A 17,646-nucleotide genomic window follows, 5' to 3' on the forward strand; every position below is an offset into this window, starting at 1 on the left:
TGGCTCATAGTCTCTTCTACGTTGCTGGCAGATCAAAATGTAGGACTTCCTGCTTCTTCTACAGCACCATGTCTCCCACCATGATGATAAAGGACCAAACCTCTGAAACTGTAAGCCAGCCCCAGTTAAATATTTTTATTCATAAGAGTTGCCAAGGTCATGGCGTCTGAGTCCATTGGCCAATAGCCATGGTGCATCACTCAAGCAAGTAAGCAGAGGGCCACAGCTCTGAGCTGAATAACACCATGTGGGGGACAAAGAGTTTAAAATTTAGCCAATGCAGAGATAATAATTTAATCATTCCTGCAATAATAAAACCACTAAAACCTCTTAATGGTAGGTTATCAAGATTAGTAAAGTAGGAAACCAAACTCTCGCCAGCCACCTCCCACAAGCATCAAGTTCTAGCACCAATGTGCAGTTGAAAAGACCTGACAATTCAAGAAGCCAGCCAGAGTCACTGCACCCAGAAGCAGTGAACATTAATAACACGTTACTAACTGCTAAGAAAAGCCATTGCACTTCTACATCAGCCACCCACCCCCACCCCAACTCAGTTTGGAACTAAGAGGGAAACAGCCTTTGCCCCAAAGAGTAAGAAGGTGACACCTATGTCAATATTCTGGCTTTTCAAGGTGTTGTCCAGAGTGATAGTTTCTTTCTCTAACTCCAAGTACAGCTAGAAAACCAGCAGACTAGCTACCTGTGGCCAGAGACAAGAAATGAGCTGGAAGAGTGTGGATGCACCAGAAAAGTAGTGTTCTAGTAAAAGTTAGATGACCTAAAACAAGAATAATGATGCTGCTGCTGCTGCTGATGATGATGATGATGATGCTGATTGATGATGATGATGATGATGATGATGATAATGATGATGATGATGATGATGATGATGATGATGATGACTGCAGTTGAAGAAAGGCTTTTTATTGAAGGCAAGAAAACACACAGTAGGCACAGCAAAAAAAGGCCCTTGGCAAAGCAGTTTCTTTTCTAAGGCTGGAAGGTTTTTAAGTATCTGTAGGCTCTGCCTCCTCCAAATTAAGGCTGGTCAGTTTAAAGACAGGATGGCTGAGCCACCACTGTTGTATAATCTGGCCTTGAACTTGAACCAGTCCATCAGCCGGGGCCCTACTGGCAGGAGAGAAGCACACATGACCTTAGTTTTAAGCTGCTAGGCTTTTGTCTCTGTTCAGGAGAACAAGGAGGGAGCCATCTTGGAAATTCACCATCTTTATTTTACCTGGCCACAGCCTGCCTCCCCATCTTCCTGCCTCTCAGAGGTCACCTGACCTGCTGTTAGGGATTCTGAGGTGCAGACTGCTTTGAACTGCTTCCAGCTGAGGGGAAGGGGCAGCAGTCAGAATGCCTCAGACAGGGGCTGCTCTAAGTATCCACGATGAAACAACAGCAACATTCTAAAACATAAGATGGCCATTGGGTGACAGTGCGACGGTGATTTTAGAACAATGGGTAAGATTAACAAAACTAAGAAGTGGACAGTTAAAAACAAGTATATTAAATGGGAGGGTAGAACAATTCAAATAACAACATCAGCAGGAACAGAAAACCTAGCAAGTGATGGCAGAAATGACAAAACCCAGGAAACGTAGACAGAAGGTGAAGAAACCAGCAAGCCAAAGGTAAAGGAGGATGGAAAAGACAGAAACTGGGCCCAGGCACCAGAGCCATCCCAGGAAGCTGCTAGGCTGTCAGGGTTAAGAATCAGGACACACTAAATCCATGAACACTGGCTACTATAGAAAAAGAGGGTCACAACTCCGCCCCTTCAGGAGCTTAACAATAGTAGGCGTGCCCGCTGTGCTGCCACACCCCTTACTGTAGCTGGGAGCCTAGAACTACAGCAGCCACCAAGGACTGAGGTAGTGAAAGCACAAAGCAATAAGCGCCCAACCTAAATAGAGCCCTAAGTTTCTGGCTTCTAAAGCCTGATGCAACCCAAGTGATAACCCTCTAGGGTGTAAAATATAGCTCTAAGACCTTGAATACTCAAGGACTAGGGACCACCATCTCTAAAAAAGCTTCTCCAAGCCTACTCAAAATTTCTATACCGGTATAAAGGAAGGACTCCAATCAAACAACTAACTGGTAACCATTTGGTTTTCTAGTGTTTGAGTCAGCAATAAGGCACAAGTCAAGGACAAGAGAAAATTATTGATAGACAACAATACCAAATTATTTTTAAATGATCATGTCTAACGTAAAGAACTGCTTAAGAGGCCAGTGAGATGACTCAGCTGGTAAAAGTGCTTGCTGCCAAAGCCTGTCAACAAGACTTCAATTCCCAGAACCCATATGATCTAAGGAAAGAAATAATTCCCTAAAAGTTGTCCTCTGACCTCTGTATGTATAGCCTGGCCTGGAGTGCACTAGGACATGCGTAGACACATACATGCATCTGCACACAGGCATTCGAGCACACACCACCCAAATACATATGAATGCTGTGGTGGTGGTTTGATTACGTATGGCCCCCCAAAATGCAAGTGTATGAATGCTTGGCCCATAGAAAGTGGCACTATTAGGAGGTGTGGCCCTGTGGAGGAAGTGTGTCACTGTGGGGGCAGGCTGTGAGGTCTCCTATGCTCAAGCTACACGCAGTGTAATACAGTCTCCTTCTGCTGCATGAGCTCGCAGCTCCAGCATCATGTCTGCCCGCATGATAATAATGAACTGCTCATCTGTGTGGCCTCCAGATTTAGTGACTTTTAGACCACTACAAGTAAATGCTTTTCTTTTAACAGACTTCTTTGGCAGGTGAGGTGACACTGCAGGTTACTGAAGGCCTTTTTTTTTTCTTTAAGAAATTTTTCTTGGTAACAACTCCCTCTTATCTTTGCCATTCTTTTTTCTTCTTCTCTTTTTAAGATTGATTTATTTTATTTATATGAGTACACTGTAGCTGTCTTCAGACACACCAGAAGAGGGCAGGGGATCTCATGACAGATGGTTGTGAGCCACCATGTGGTTGCTGGGAACTAAACTCAGGACCCCTGGAAGAGCGGTCAGTACTCTTAACCACCTAGCCATCTCTCCAGCTCCCTTTCTTGTCATTCTTGAACCTCAGTAGTTTTTAACTTAGAGTGGTAATAAGGAGCTCCTAGGTGGTACACATTTCTGACTTTGAATTAATCTGACATTTATTGAAAAGCTGTTGAAGACATGTTTTTATTGGGCAAAACTTTAAGGAGTATCTGCCTATAGTCCTTATCTGTCTTATAGTCAGGTAAGAAAAAGAGAAGGGAGGAAAAACACCCAAAGATAAAAAGTAAAAAGTTAAATCACCTCTGTAGGGATAAGATAATCTTACAGAAAACCTAAGAACTACACATACATACAAAATTAGAATAAATTCCATATAAAATTAGCAGGAAAAATTTTGTTGGTCATATTCCAGAAAGCACAACCAATTCTATATTAATCTACGGAGATAACACCAAAGACCTTGTAATTTTCCAGCCTGGAATGTAGAGGGAGGCTTTGCCTCAAACAAACGAATTTCATGGTTTGGGCCAAATGATTTAATTATTAATAGTATTTTCAATCTGAATCATTACGAATACATTACCTTTATAACTGAAATAAAAACATGTTTCCACTAGTAAGGAAGACCCAAATGCTTAACTGAATACTCACATTCCTAAAAAGAATTCACATTTGATCTTTCTCCCAAATGCTGTGCCATATCTTAAATAACATATATTCAGTTTGCTACATTCACTACAATCAAGATGAGTTCTTCTAGGCAGAAGCTGCAATCCCAGCGCCAGGAGGCTGAGGCAAAAGGACCCTGCAAGTCTGAGGCCAGCATGGGCTACCGATGAGACTGTCTCAAAACACCTTCTTAAAAAGGAAAGAAGTCTGGACACACAAGGAGCCCCATAACCCAGTGCAGGAGAAGACAGGTGAGTCCTGGGAGCTTGCTGATCTCCATATAGCCCCATGGACATGTGTCCCATGAGAAAAGAATGTGTAAAAAAAGCAAGTGAATACATGAAACACGACTTCTGCAAATCTTTATGTTTAGACAACTGTGGTATAATTTCTGAAGTAACTTTCAAAGCTAAACTATACCATACAGGAAAAAAAATGCTTTTAAAAATCATACTGAGTGGAGTTTTGCTACCACCTAGTGTCATACCTCAAGAAATACTTCTTAATAAAAATTCAAAATTTTAAGATACTTTTATTAACTGAATATTACTGAAAATTTTAACTGTAGGAGAAAAAGTATCACAATATAAAAATTACTGCTTTTTAAAAGCTGCTATATAGAAAACTACTTTATGATCCTTAATTTTTTTTGTAAAAGTACAGACATTTATTCATTGCAACTGATCCTTGCCACTGACATATTCTAACTAAACAATTGAGATATATCATGAAGAAGCAGAAAATATAAATTTAAAATTGTCTATCTGGAAAACTAGCATCAAAAGTGTAGAATAAAGCACAATACAAAAATACCATATAATTGGAAAAATTATGTTAAAAAAGGAAACACTATTGGTAATATGATCCTTAAATTTTGTTACTCTAAAGCACACAATAATAATTTTCTGTATCAATCTTTACTAGGACTTGCAAACACCCCAAGCAGCCCTCTATGCACTTTATCTTCAGTACATCGGGTTGGACTGAGTGGATGCCTATGTTCGATACTAAAACCCTGGTTCCACAGAGAGGAAAGCAGGACTAAAGCTCCTGTGTTGTTCCTTTATTACATCATATTCTTAACATCGCCTTCCACTCACACCAATAACCTAGTAAAACATAAAAGCATAAACAAGAACAGTAAAATAAAACAACCCACAAATAGAAAAAGAACAAGATACCATTTTTAGTTTATTCTTTCTTCTTTGGTAAGACTATTTTGCAATGCAAGAAACTAATTTTTCTGTCCATTAACCCAAACATGATCTCCAGAGATTTAAGGTGCATCTAAAGAGTTAGTTACTTAAAAACTTCATGAAATGTATTACAGTGGAATTCCCTATAGCTTTTTAAAACTATTACATGTCAAATTTTACCATATTATTTTTCAAAACTGACAAATTCTCTCTGTGAGTAGTGGATAATACTTCTTAGTCCTCAAGTACATAATGTTCAATCTCTGAAATCAAAAGTCATATATAAATCCTGATGTGCCCTGTCTACAAGTACTCACTTGAAACGACCTCTCCATTGTTATTGCAAAGTAGTATTCTCTCCTGGGATATTTTCGCTCACAGACCAAAACTTGATTGCATATTCTGCCCTTTGCTCCAGTTTGCTTGGTAATCAATTTTTGCCCAATCATCTGTGAGGAAACAGCCTTTGCTTCTTCTGGACTATAATAAGAAAAAGAATTCAAATTCTTCTGTTCTCCAATTGATAAAAATCTAAACCACAGTTAAAGCTGTGTTTTCAACAATCTGATAATTTAAATTTTTTTTCTTTAAGAAACTATGACTTACGAAAAAACAATCTTCACTCCTCCTTTGAGGCCACTTGTAAACGTTCCTTTTCCTCTGCCACCAGCTAAAACCTGTGCCTTTATCACAACATCCTTTGACCCTAGAAGAAAAATACTTTTATTATACAGAAAGCAGGGAGTCACATGCAAGACAATATTTTATTTAACATGCATACTAATAAGTGTTATTAGGTGAAGTCCCATTACCACAACGTCCAAGACTGGGGCATTCCACATACATAGGTTTTCTAGATTTGAAAAGTAAAACATTCACAATATAAAAGGTCTATCCTTTTAAAAGATAAGCACTTACTTTAAATCATTTCTGGAATGGCATACTGAAATATTTTAGCAATTCCCAGACTAGTGCTTTGGAAGATATTAAAAGCACAATATTAAGATTAAAATGTTTTCTTAAAACTTCCCAGGGCTAGAGAGATGGCTCAGTGGTTAAGATCTCTTATTGCTCTTCCAGTGGAACCAGGCTCAGTTCCCAGCCCCCACATGACGACTCACAACCATCTATAACTTCAATTCCAGGTGATCCGATGCCCTCTGCTGATCTACACAGGCACTAGACACAAATGTGATATAGAGATAAAAAACACCCATATACATACATACACACACACACACACACACACACACACACACACACACGTATATATGGAAAGAAACACTTCTCAGTCACTTGTATCATGTGACCGTTGAGTCACAAATACTACTTCAAGCAGGACCTGAGACTTGGGATAAGGCTATGACTTGAAATCATTCCAGAAGCTGGGCTGACAGGACTGATAATGCCTTATTCCCTCCAGGAACAACAAATGTTGCTAGCGCACACCACTGAGCAGTGATGTCATAAAGAGTACTTAGCAAGAGTCGTCAGGAAGATAGACATATAAAAGGATTCCCAAATGCTATGTTTAAGTCACTCATATAGTTTATAAATCAGCATAGTATATAATATATCTTTCCCTCCCCTTTCTAATTTACTGTACAAAAGTAGCAAACTTAGGGCAGGGGAGATGTTCAGTGAGTAAAATGTTTCATTTGTAAGCATGAAGACCTGAGTTCAGAGCCCCAGCACCACATGAAAAAGTCAGGAACACATGTTCAACTACAGACATAGGTAAAACCCTGGAGCTTGCTGACCAGCCAACCTTGCTGAAACTGAGTTCTGTGTTCAGTAGACGACCCTGTCTCAAAAACAGTGTGCAGGCTGACAAGATGCTCAGTAGGCAACATTTGTCACACAAACCAAGAGACCTAAGTCAATTTCTGGGACCCACAGGAGAAAACTAAAAGGTTTTCCTCTGGTGTACATACATGTGTACACACACACACACACACACACACACACACACACACACACACACACACACAAAGCAATATTTTTTTAAGTGGAGAACAATAAAGGAAGACATCCAAAAAGACTAAGCCAGAGCTTGATCCTAAAGTTAGTCAAGATGGTACTTAAGAACAAAGAGAGCCCTCCACTCCCACAACTATAGAACTGGCCACCCCTTCCTGCCTCCAGCAGGGCACCTACCCTGACCACCATCCCTCTCGCCTGGATGATGGAATGGTTGAAGTAGTCAATGAGATGATACTCTATTAAAACTACTTCAAACACCCTTCAGTCAGAGAAAGACCACAGTATTTACAATGTCTACAAAGCCAGAGCCTCGTCAATGTCCTTTAGCTCCTGCTCTCCAGCCACACTCCTTCCATCGGGCCATCTGGGCTCACCCTCACCTACAGCTGTCCAGTCATGTTTCTAAGACCCATGTGTCCCCTTAGGCTTACTTAGGTTAACAGGCCTAGCTAAGAATGCAATCTGCACACCTCTGACCCACTTCCCTTCTTTGACCAACTTTTCTACCACAGATTCCCCAACTTCTAACATTCTTTTCTTCTGCGTGTCACTTGTAGCTTGATTTCTCCACTAGAATGAAGCTCCAGGCAGCCGAACCTTAGCTATATCCATGGATATTTATAAGCTGCTGCAAGAGTTCCCAAGATACATCTTGATGAATGTTGAAAAAGAAACATGTTTTAAAAAATCTTAAATTCTCATTAAAAAAATCAGAATTCTCATAAATCTGGATTATTTTCCATTGCTCTTGAAAGACTGAGATCTGAAAATACTAGAAGCTCAGAAGTAGCAGCTCACAATCACCTGTAGTTCCAATCGCAGTGGACCCCCAGCCTCTTCTGGGCCCTGTGGGCACCTGCATACATGTGTCCACATGTACTCACACAGGCCAATACACTACATACAAATAACTTTAAAAAAATTTTCTTTTAAAAAGTCAGAGCCCTGCTGCCCTTTATAGACCAAGTTCTAATCCACAGACATTTTCAGAATACAAAATAACAAAATAATTATCTCATTTTTTAAAAAGCTTTTCAATTATTTTTTCAAGGAAAAAACTAAATGAAAAAAATAGGTGCTTTTAAAGGCGCCTGCCGGAACACTCTGGAACGTGATTGCAACCTCTTTTGAGCTCGCCCGCGCTTTCGACCTCCAGGTCACCTCGCCAGTATGTCTCAGGCTGAATTTTTTTTTTTTAAACGACTTTATTTTACAAAACAAAGATAAATGTGCAGATTTTAAACATTTTTTGCTTGAAATTATACTTTTTTGCCAGTACTGTTTTTTCAGACATTAAAATAATTTTTCACATAAAACCATGTGAACATATTTTTTTTAGTCAGTACTTGATTTTTTTCAAGGGCCCGACAGTATGCATTGAAAACCTAATAGTTACAATAAGCGTAAAGTACATGCAAAACAAAACGAAACATGGAAACAGTCAAAGTCTTCTTGTTTGTAAATATATGTATATTTTTTTTGTTTTCTTTATTTCTTGAACTTCATACAGTCTGTGAGTTGTTTCTGGGGGAGTGCAAGCCTCTGGGGTTAGCATCCCACTATCAGTGACTGCATATTATGTCTGTTCTTTTGTGACTGGGTTATCTCACTCAGGATGATATTCTCTAGATGCAGCCATTTTCTTAAGAATTTGGTTAAGTCATTGTTTCTGGTGGCTGAGTAGTACTCCATTGTGTAAATGTACCACAATTTTTGTATCCATTCGTCTTCTGAAGGACATCTGGGTTCCTTCCAGCTTCTGGCTATTATAAATAGAGCTGCAGTGAACATTGACAAAGCTGCTGAGGAAGTGAAGCACCTCAAGACCCAGCCAACTGAAGAAGAGATGTTGTTTCTCTACACTCATTTCAAACAAGCTACTGTGGGGGATGTAAATACAGATCAGTTGGGAATGTTGGACTTCAAGTGGGATGCGTGAAACAAGCTGAAAGGGACTTCCAAGGAAAGTGCCATGAAGATCTATGTGGAAAAGGTAGAAGAGCTAAAGAAGAAATACAGAATGTAAATGACCAGATTTGGTGGCCAACCACAAGTGTGACATAATGCCTTGGTTTTTTTCTAATGTAGATGATATGGCTCTGATACATTAGTGCCATAGTTAACCACTGCTCCTCCTCCCTGTGGAGTTTTTACCTGCAATCAATTAAAAGTACATTTGTTTAAAAGAAAGAAAGAAAGAAAGAAAGAAAGAAAGAAAGAAAGAAAGAAAGAAAGAAAGAAAGAAAGAAAGAAAGACAGAAAGAAAGAAAGAAAGAAAGAATTTGGAAATAGTTTTTCTGACCTCGTTAATAGGTAAATTAGGACTTGCTACCATATACAAACTGAAATCCCATTGCATTGAATTAACAAGCATTTCACTTAAATTAGTATTCCACAAAACTTTTGTTGAATAATTCTGAAATTTTTTTATTATAACAATAAAAACTATAAATAAAGTCCAGTCAAGAAAACAAAGACCATCTCATTCAAAATAGTTTACCTAGGAATATTCTCAATTTTAAAGAAAAACTCCTATTTACAGCTAAGGTAAAAGAAATTTTAAACATTTCCTAAATTTTGGTGAACACAAGGTTCACCAAAACATATTTAAGTCAGTAACAAAAACTGCATCCAAGATGGCTGCCTATGTCCTTACATGAAACAGGCAGGACTTCTAACACTGCCATAGAGAAAACAGCGGGCAGCCACTACATCAGTGCACTGTTAGCACACTACATCTTTTAAAATGTAAGTTTGTTGATTTCCTAAAATCAAAAACTGCTTAATTACTCCTATAAACTCAAATTAATGAAAATTATTAAGAAGTCTTTCAATAAAAAAAAAAATGTACTAGTGTAGTTGGAAAGATGGCTCAGCAGTTAAGAGCACTGGCTGATCTTCCAAGGGACCTGGGTTTAATTCCCAGCACCATGGCAACTCACAACTGTCTATTCCTGTTCGGGGCCTCTGACACAAAATGAACATAAAATTGTTAAAAATTTTAAATTAAAAAGCTGAGGTAATGTACCAGCAAATTTTTGCAACTCCTGAACTCATTTAGTGTGCACTGTCAGGGTCTTCCTAAGCCTTTGGGGGGTAAGAGTGAGCAATAAAGACACAGCAGGGAACTTATTCTCCTGCATCCATTGGGAGCAAGGAAGTAAGTCCCACCCCTTCCACACCACACAGAAACAACTAAGATTTCCCTTCCGGAATTTTTCTAAAACAAAACAAAAAGCAAACAAACAAATCCATCCCAGCTGCCATCCTTCAAGCTACAAAGTAAAGAGAATAACTTTCTCCTTAAGTCTGTTCTGACTAATAGGACTCCAGCATCCTACCACCAATATAAATGATTCCTAAGTCACTAATAGCACCACTCAATGTCATCTTATAATAACTGTAAAGTCCCAACAATTACAAAATTCTACCTTCTCAAAAAACAAACCAAATCAAACATGGTTGCCCATGTCTAATCCAAGTATTCTAGGGGGTAAAGACAGAGAAATCTGAGTTCAAAATCATCTCTGGCAAAGTGAGAACCTACCTCCCAAAATATATAAATGTCAAAAGTCATCATACCAAAAGTAAAGTTCACATCTTACAGAAGTTTCTGTGTCAAGGTGAATATGATGTTTTTAAAGTACCTAATTTTTTGGCAATTGCATAAGCTTCATCCGATGACTTTGCCACGAAGCCTCTGGGAACAGAGACGCCCGCTTCCTGCAGTAACTCCATGCTCAAGTACTCGTGCAGGGAAAGACTCCGCTGCTGCTGTTGCTGCACTTGGAGTCCATGCTGCTTAAACAACCCAGAGTTTCCCAGAACCTAAAAGAATTGGAGACACATTTAAGTATGACAGTGGCAGGTTTTTGTTTTTTTGTTGTTATGGGGGGGGCTGCACAGAAGGAGGGAGAGAGGGAAGGAAGGGAGGAAGAGAAGGAGGGAGGAAGGGAGGGAGGGGAAGGAGAGAAGACAGAACTATTCATATTTGGTTACAGAGTGCTCAGTTCTCCATAACTACAACAAAATTACTACATTAAATCATTCAAACACAGTAGAGTAGCTCGATTATAATATAAAGCTAAAAGCTGGCCTACAGTTAAACATCAAATGTAACTGTTTCCTCCTCATCCATCCCTAGTCCTTATCTTACACCTGGGTTTTACTAGCATATCTCCACTAGCCTAAATGGTGACTTCAGAGGCTCGAAGGCCAATCTCATCTCCACCAAACTGAAACTGGCTCCCATTTTTTTTTCTATCTTCCTCTGGGATCTATCTGGCATTTGATATGTGATAGCTGAATTTTTGGTACCCATCCACACTTCTTCCAAGATAAGATGGCAACTATAAACTCCTGCCCTGTTCAACTTATATTGAATATTCATTCATTCTACTAAACGCTTAAAGCACATAGGCACTAGACATAGAATGATGAAATTATCCTCTAAGGATGAATTCGTGTGTATATTTGCACACAAGGTCAGTCAGTACCCAAACATGCCAGATGGCAATAAGAATGAGAAAGACTGCTCATACAAAGAGAAAACTAAAACATTATAAGAATTATAACCAAAAAAGCCAAAGGGGTGGCTTCAAGGCCAAGTGTTTACAGTCTAAGTCTGGCAAAAGTCAAGTTGCCCGCTGGCCTCCACACATGCACAGTGGGTAATACTCACATACATCCCAACGCATAAGACATTTCAAACACACACATATACACATTGTTTTTCTTATTCAACAAAATGTCAAGAAGAAATCCTAACATGACTTAATGCTGAAAGAAAAGTATGCAGCTAACTTTTCAGCTTCCTGTTCCAAGGCCACATCTCAGAAAGCATTCACATCAGTTACATCTCTAGCATTCATCAGAGTCTAAACTGAACTAATAAAATGTTGAAATGCCTGAGAGTTTTTAAAGACTCTCAATCCTTTCAATCTCAAGGCAATATACAGAACAAATAAGCCAGAAACCTTCCAAGGCCAAACTGAAGCCGGACTCTTAAGCTTTAGCTATACACACCGTTACTTCCACAGGAAATCCAACACACCCAAACATGATTTGCATCAAAACACAGAGTATCATAAGAGTTCAATTTAAAGAGCAATATAGAAAGTCTGTTTCCTGAAATGAGTTTTTGATCTATAGGATCAAAATTAAAGCTGTTTCTTAATACGTAGATGCATGGACTCCATTGTCTACAAAACCAGAATCTCTGAAGTGGACTCAAAAACTCTGAACTAGTAACAACCACTTAGTTGAATCTTAAGGATGCTAGTTTAAGAACCTCTACCTAAAGCCAACCAATTTAACAACAATTTGTTGCTAATCTATCTAGTTAAATCTGGCTAGGGTGACAGTGTGAACATGGTTCTGTGTTAAATTGGCTTGCCATGAAAGCCTAGCGACTAGAGTTCAAACCCCAAAACCACAAAAGGCAAAAGGAAAAAACTCCACAAAGTTGACCTCTGAACCCCATGAGCACATAGTTTACACACATGCAAGCGTACGCACGCACACTGTGAGAGATGAAACAGGAGGAGGAGGAAGATGAGGAGGGGGAGGAAGATGAGGAGGGGGAGGAAGATGAGGAGGAGGAAAAGGAACAATAAGAACACGAGCAAGAACAAATAATAAAAGCCTGGCTAACATTTCATTTAACTAACTCAATACTTTAATTCAGTGTCACTCCAATATTAAAAGCCAGCAACTTCCCACTGTTCTGGACGTCCATCTGCTAACCTATCCCTAGATATTAGCAACTGAAAATAAGTCTAATAGCTACCCAAAGGCAAAAATAATAACATTCACAGGAGGCTTAGTCATCAAGACAGAAAGGTAAATGCCCCAAGTGTTTACCAACGGGTTAAACTATAATAAGTATTTATATAATCCAGAGGGGGTTAAAAAAAGTTGTTCGTACATCAGTGAATTAAAGTCACAAATGTAATACTGAAGTAAAGATGACAAGGAAAAATAACTTCTATGAAATTGTTTTTTTTTGTGACATTCATTTATGTATGTGGGCGCACATGTCATGGCACATATGAAGAGGTCAAAGTCAATTTGTGTGAGTCAGTTCTCTCTACGATGTGAGTACCTGGATCCAACTCAAGTTCAGGCTTGGGGCCACATACCTCTACCCACTGAGCCATCCTGCTGGCCCCTGTGTTCTCTTTTTACATAGTTCAAACTGGTAGAAATTAGCCTGTGGTGGCAGAAGTCAGAGTCAGCGGTTACTTTTCAAGGAAGCATTGATAAAGAAAAAGGCACAGGGCTCTCTGTGAGCTGAAAACTCTACCTGCCTTATCTGAGTGGTGTCCTAAAAGTTGTACAAACATAAAAATCAATCTAGTCATTAAATTAAATCATGTACTTTATTGTACATAAACTATACCTCAAAATAATAATAAATACAGGTGAAGAAAGTACCTAGATAATCCTAGCTCAGCAGTTAGAGCACATACTGTTGTTCTTCCAGAGGGCCCAGGTTCTGTTCCAGCACCCACACTGAAAAGCTCACAACTGCATATAACTCCAGCCCTTGGGAATCTGATACTTTCTTCTTGATTCTATGGGCATCCACACACATGTGCATGTACCCATGCAAAGTCACATGCATATACACACAATTAGAAACAAAATAAATCTTTTAAAAAAAAAGAGTCAATCAGTAGTCTATGCCAGTAGATGGTACCTCCATAGCTTGCATGTATCAGAAAGAAAGAACCACAGAAACAGAGCCCCATTCCTAAAACAAAATCTGAAGATTATTGTAGGGACATCAGAATCTGAACTACACATTAGTTATTCACTTTCAATCAGTGATAAAGTTCCTCTATGTGACTGTACTTTGGTTATTTGGGAAAAGATCCTATTCCTTGGGAGGCTGTTGTCTTGGTTTAGTTTGAGATGGTCTCGGCTGGTCTACAACTCTAGGAATCAAGTGATCCTGCTATCTCGGACTCCAAACTGCTGGTACTACACATATTATGGGTGCCAAAATTTTTATTCTTAAACATACATGTATAAGTACACCGTGGTATCTTCAACTTACTCTCAGGAAGTTCAGCAAAAAGAAATGGTATGATTTCATAGATATATAAATATATGCATAAGATTTTGAGATTATAATTTAGTTACAGGATTTATCCCTTGCCTTGCCTTCCTCCCTCCAAACTCTCCCATACACCTCTTCAATCTCCTTCAAATTCAGTCTTTTTTACTAGTTATTCCATTTAGAGATGTACTCACATACACATATGTATGCTCAGTCCATCTAAAGCTCCCGTATGTATGTGTTCGGTGCTCCTCCTCGAGGAGAGCCACCCCTCCCATTCCCAGCTCTTCTTAGTTGCCTAGAGTCCTCCGAGCAGGGCCCCTGTGGCCTTTTCCTCGTTCACGTTGGCATGCACATGGTGTCATCCTTGCTCAGCTCACACTGGGCAGTCATGTTGGGGAGGCTTTATGAGTGTGGCTCCCGACATTACTAAAAGACACGGTCTCACAGCAAACTCTCTCACCCTGACCCTCTGGCTCTTACAATCAGTGTTCCCTGAGGCTGAGCTATGGGAATGTTCTGTAGCCACTGTGGGTGTACCCACTGGGACTAGGCTCCACAAGTGTGCATTTTCACTGACTGTGGTTTGCTGTGGTAGTCTCCATCTGTTGCAAAGGGAAGTTTCCACGATGACAGCTGAGGACTGCCCTTATCTGAGGGTATGGATTGTGCTGGTTTAATAAATCCGTGGTTTGTTGGAATGAACCACCTGGGAAGGGAACCGAGTGGAAAGGGTGGCTCTCAGACTGAATGACAGAGTCCGTGAGCTCGGATCCACACTAGAGTGGTATCCGTGGTGTAAGACCGCAGGGGCCCATAAAAAGTTAAGCCATCCATTTAATATTTACCGCAGTGGTTGTAGATTCTCCTCCGATAACCAGACTTCACTAGCACTAAGTGGTAGCTAGGTTTCCAGTATCAGGCATGTCGTCCCTGTTACTGAGCTGATTACTGTCATGGTATGTGTGGAACTACTGCACCCTTAGGGTCATCATGCCATGGTGGTCACCGATACAGGAGGACTGCTGTGGGCTTCTCATGCCTCTTACTGGGAATTTTTGTAAAGGTGGTCTCTGGGTGTTAGACACACGCATGTAATTTTTTAAGATAAAACATATGGAGCCAGGTGATTGTGGTACATGCCTTTAATTCCAGCACTCAGGAAGTAGAGGCAGCCCAATCTCTTTAGAAAAAACAAAAAAAAAAACATATATTGCAAAATGTTAAATCAGGTGAAAACACTACAGTACTACTGTTAGAACATTTTCATTAGTTTGAGTTTAGTTTTTTGTTTGTTTATTTGTTTTGGGTTCTTTCTAGTTAAGACAGGGTAGGGTTTCTCTGTGTAGCCCTGGCTATCCTGAAACTCATTCTATAGACCAGGTTGGTCTTGAACTCATAGATCAATGCCCACCTCTTTAAAGAATTTTACTGTCTGGATTATTTAGATAAATTGTTTCTTTGCAGTGCTAACTGTTATCACTCCAAATTCCATTGGCCTTAAAGTTGTTAGTAATCGGAAGTCCTGCCTAATCCCAAGGACTGGGCAGCATCAGAAGTTGCAATCAGACCAGAGGAGGGAGTTTTGGTGTTCTATTGCAGTGGCTGTGAGTAACAACAATGTGTTGTGTGTTTTGAAGCAAGTGGAAGCCACAGTTATACATGGTGTCATCATAAAGAAATGACAACTGAAGCTGGGCATGGTGATACACAACTGTGGTCCCCTGGGAGGCCAACCTGGACTACAACATTCCAGGACAGCCAAGGCTACACAAAAGTCTCAAAATAGGAGGGAGGAGAGGTACGTAAGGAAAAGGAACATTCCTGACCCAAAAAAAGTGGCCAGTTCCTGGACAAACCCATGAATACCTGTCATTACCAGGGTGAATCTCCACACAAAGAATAGAAAAGCTGGCTGTCCTAGAACTCACTCTGTATACCAGGCTGACTTTGAACAGAGATCCAAGTGCTACGACTAAAAGGCTGAGCCTCCATCACCCTGCTCAGAGAAATCATTTTGTAAGTGAACTGAATTACTAAATGTAATGTGTGACCTTGAACATGTTTCCTCCTAAGACACTGTGTCCTCATCTACAAGAGCAAGATTTCAGACTGCTAGCAAACTCCAAAGACACATTCTTAATGCCAGGGTAAAAAAGGAAAAGAGCTGAAATAAAGGATGTATTAAATATCCCATAGGGAGCTACAGAGGCACTTTGAAAGGAATTTTCAAATAGATTAAAAACTATTAGAATAAAAAGCTATTTGTTCACCAAATCCTTATCCTCTAAAAACTTGGCAGCATTATTTAAGGAAGGGGAGGGGCCATATCTATCCAACTATGGTGTGTACAGCTACTTCAAAACATAGCCAAAACTCTGTAACTATCTTAGAAAGCTAACCTTGCTCTTGAAGTTTTAAGATACTCACACTGGGGGCCAATTTTTTAAGGGGTTTATTATTTAATTGGTTTGTTTTGTACTTTTGTGACAGGGTCACCTGTAGCCTTGGCTGGTCTTGAACTCTCTATGTAAAAGATGACCTCAAATGCCTGATCCTCTTGCCTCCACCTTGAGTAGTAGGATTACAAGGATGCTGGGGATGGAACCCATAACTTCCTACGTGCTAGGCAGGCACTCCACCCAATAAACTGCATCCCCGGAGCCCAGTTTTTATCTCCTCAAAGCTGTAGGACAGACATGCAGCTTCAGAAATGGACAGTTGTGGAATTAACCCTTAGCCTTGTCTCTTAGGCCAAAGTACTTCTCTAAGCTACCAGAACGTCATCAATGGTAACTGGCCTTAATGACAACCCCAGTGCTGTTGACAAGCCTAATGACCTTAGGACAAAATCTGACACACTTTAAATATCGAGAAACAAAGCAACAAAAAGTAGGCACTAGACTCAGTCCAGAAATGAAGTCCTCTAAAAGACTCGTACCTTACTCTTCCATCTAGTCAGCTGGGAAACTTAAAACTCGTTACCAGTATTCACTACCAGGACTGACTGATCAACACACAATTTGGGGAAGGCAGGTAGGCGACTCTGCTGGTGTTCCGAGGTCCTTCCCACCCACGACAGTTCTCCGGACCTCAAAGTACACCTGAAGGGCATCCCCCTTACCCAAAAGGGGCTCAGAAGCGTTGCGGCAGGCTCCCACAAACGAGGCCGACAGCCAGGACGTCCTGCCGGGCCTCCTGAGGACGGGGGCCGGAGCGGAGCCGAGCTGCCCGAGCGCCAGCTTGCAGCCCTGGCCCGTAGCCTCTGAGCATCGCAAGGAGCCCCGGCCGTGCCAGCGCCGCGGAGAGGCCCGCAGCCAGGTCGCGCCTCGGCGCCTTGTCCGCCGACCCCCGAGGCTAACGCGAACAGGGCGAACTTACCTGGACGGCGGCTCGCAGCGTAGTCTGCGGCCTGTGGCTCCGCAGGGCGGCCGCGGCCAACTGCCGGCCATAGAACATGGACGCCGCCATTTCTGAGTCCGACCCGTCCCCTCGGCACCGCGCAGGCGCAGAGACAGCTGCTCCAGGGACGCACCGGGCCGAGACAAGGACAATCCTCGGGGCGGGGCCTCGGGTTAACTCTGACGCTGCCGGACTGGCCTGGTTTGACAGGCACAGAGCAAACTTTGGCCCTCAGAACTTTCACCTCAGTGACTTGGGACCACAGGGCCACCAGAACACTTCCTAGAGAACTGTGATGCCGCTCCTTCGGTCTTCTTACCTTCCCTG

General features: G+C 40.9%; 1 protein-coding gene across 1 annotated transcript in view; it reads right to left on the reverse strand.

Moving 5' to 3' along the window:
* The window catches only part of SUCLA2 (succinate-CoA ligase ADP-forming subunit beta), a 28,867-nt gene extending 11,446 nt beyond the window's left edge, over positions 1-17,421 (reverse strand). Inside the window, exons 1-4 of the mRNA XM_080926217.1 lie at positions 17,299-17,421; positions 10,502-10,682; positions 5,478-5,577; positions 5,189-5,351 (exon numbers count right to left, since the gene is read on the reverse strand). Coding sequence (XP_080782343.1) covers positions 5,189-5,351; positions 5,478-5,577; positions 10,502-10,682; positions 17,299-17,388 — 534 coding nt within the window. The 5' untranslated portion in view covers positions 17,389-17,421. The remainder of the gene's footprint in view (positions 1-5,188; positions 5,352-5,477; positions 5,578-10,501; positions 10,683-17,298) is intronic.
* Positions 17,422-17,646: the final 225 nt, after the last annotated feature.

Source organism: Micromys minutus (assembly GCF_963924665.1).
Source record: "Micromys minutus genome assembly, chromosome: 12".
Classification (NCBI taxonomy): Eukaryota; Metazoa; Chordata; class Mammalia; order Rodentia; family Muridae; genus Micromys; species Micromys minutus.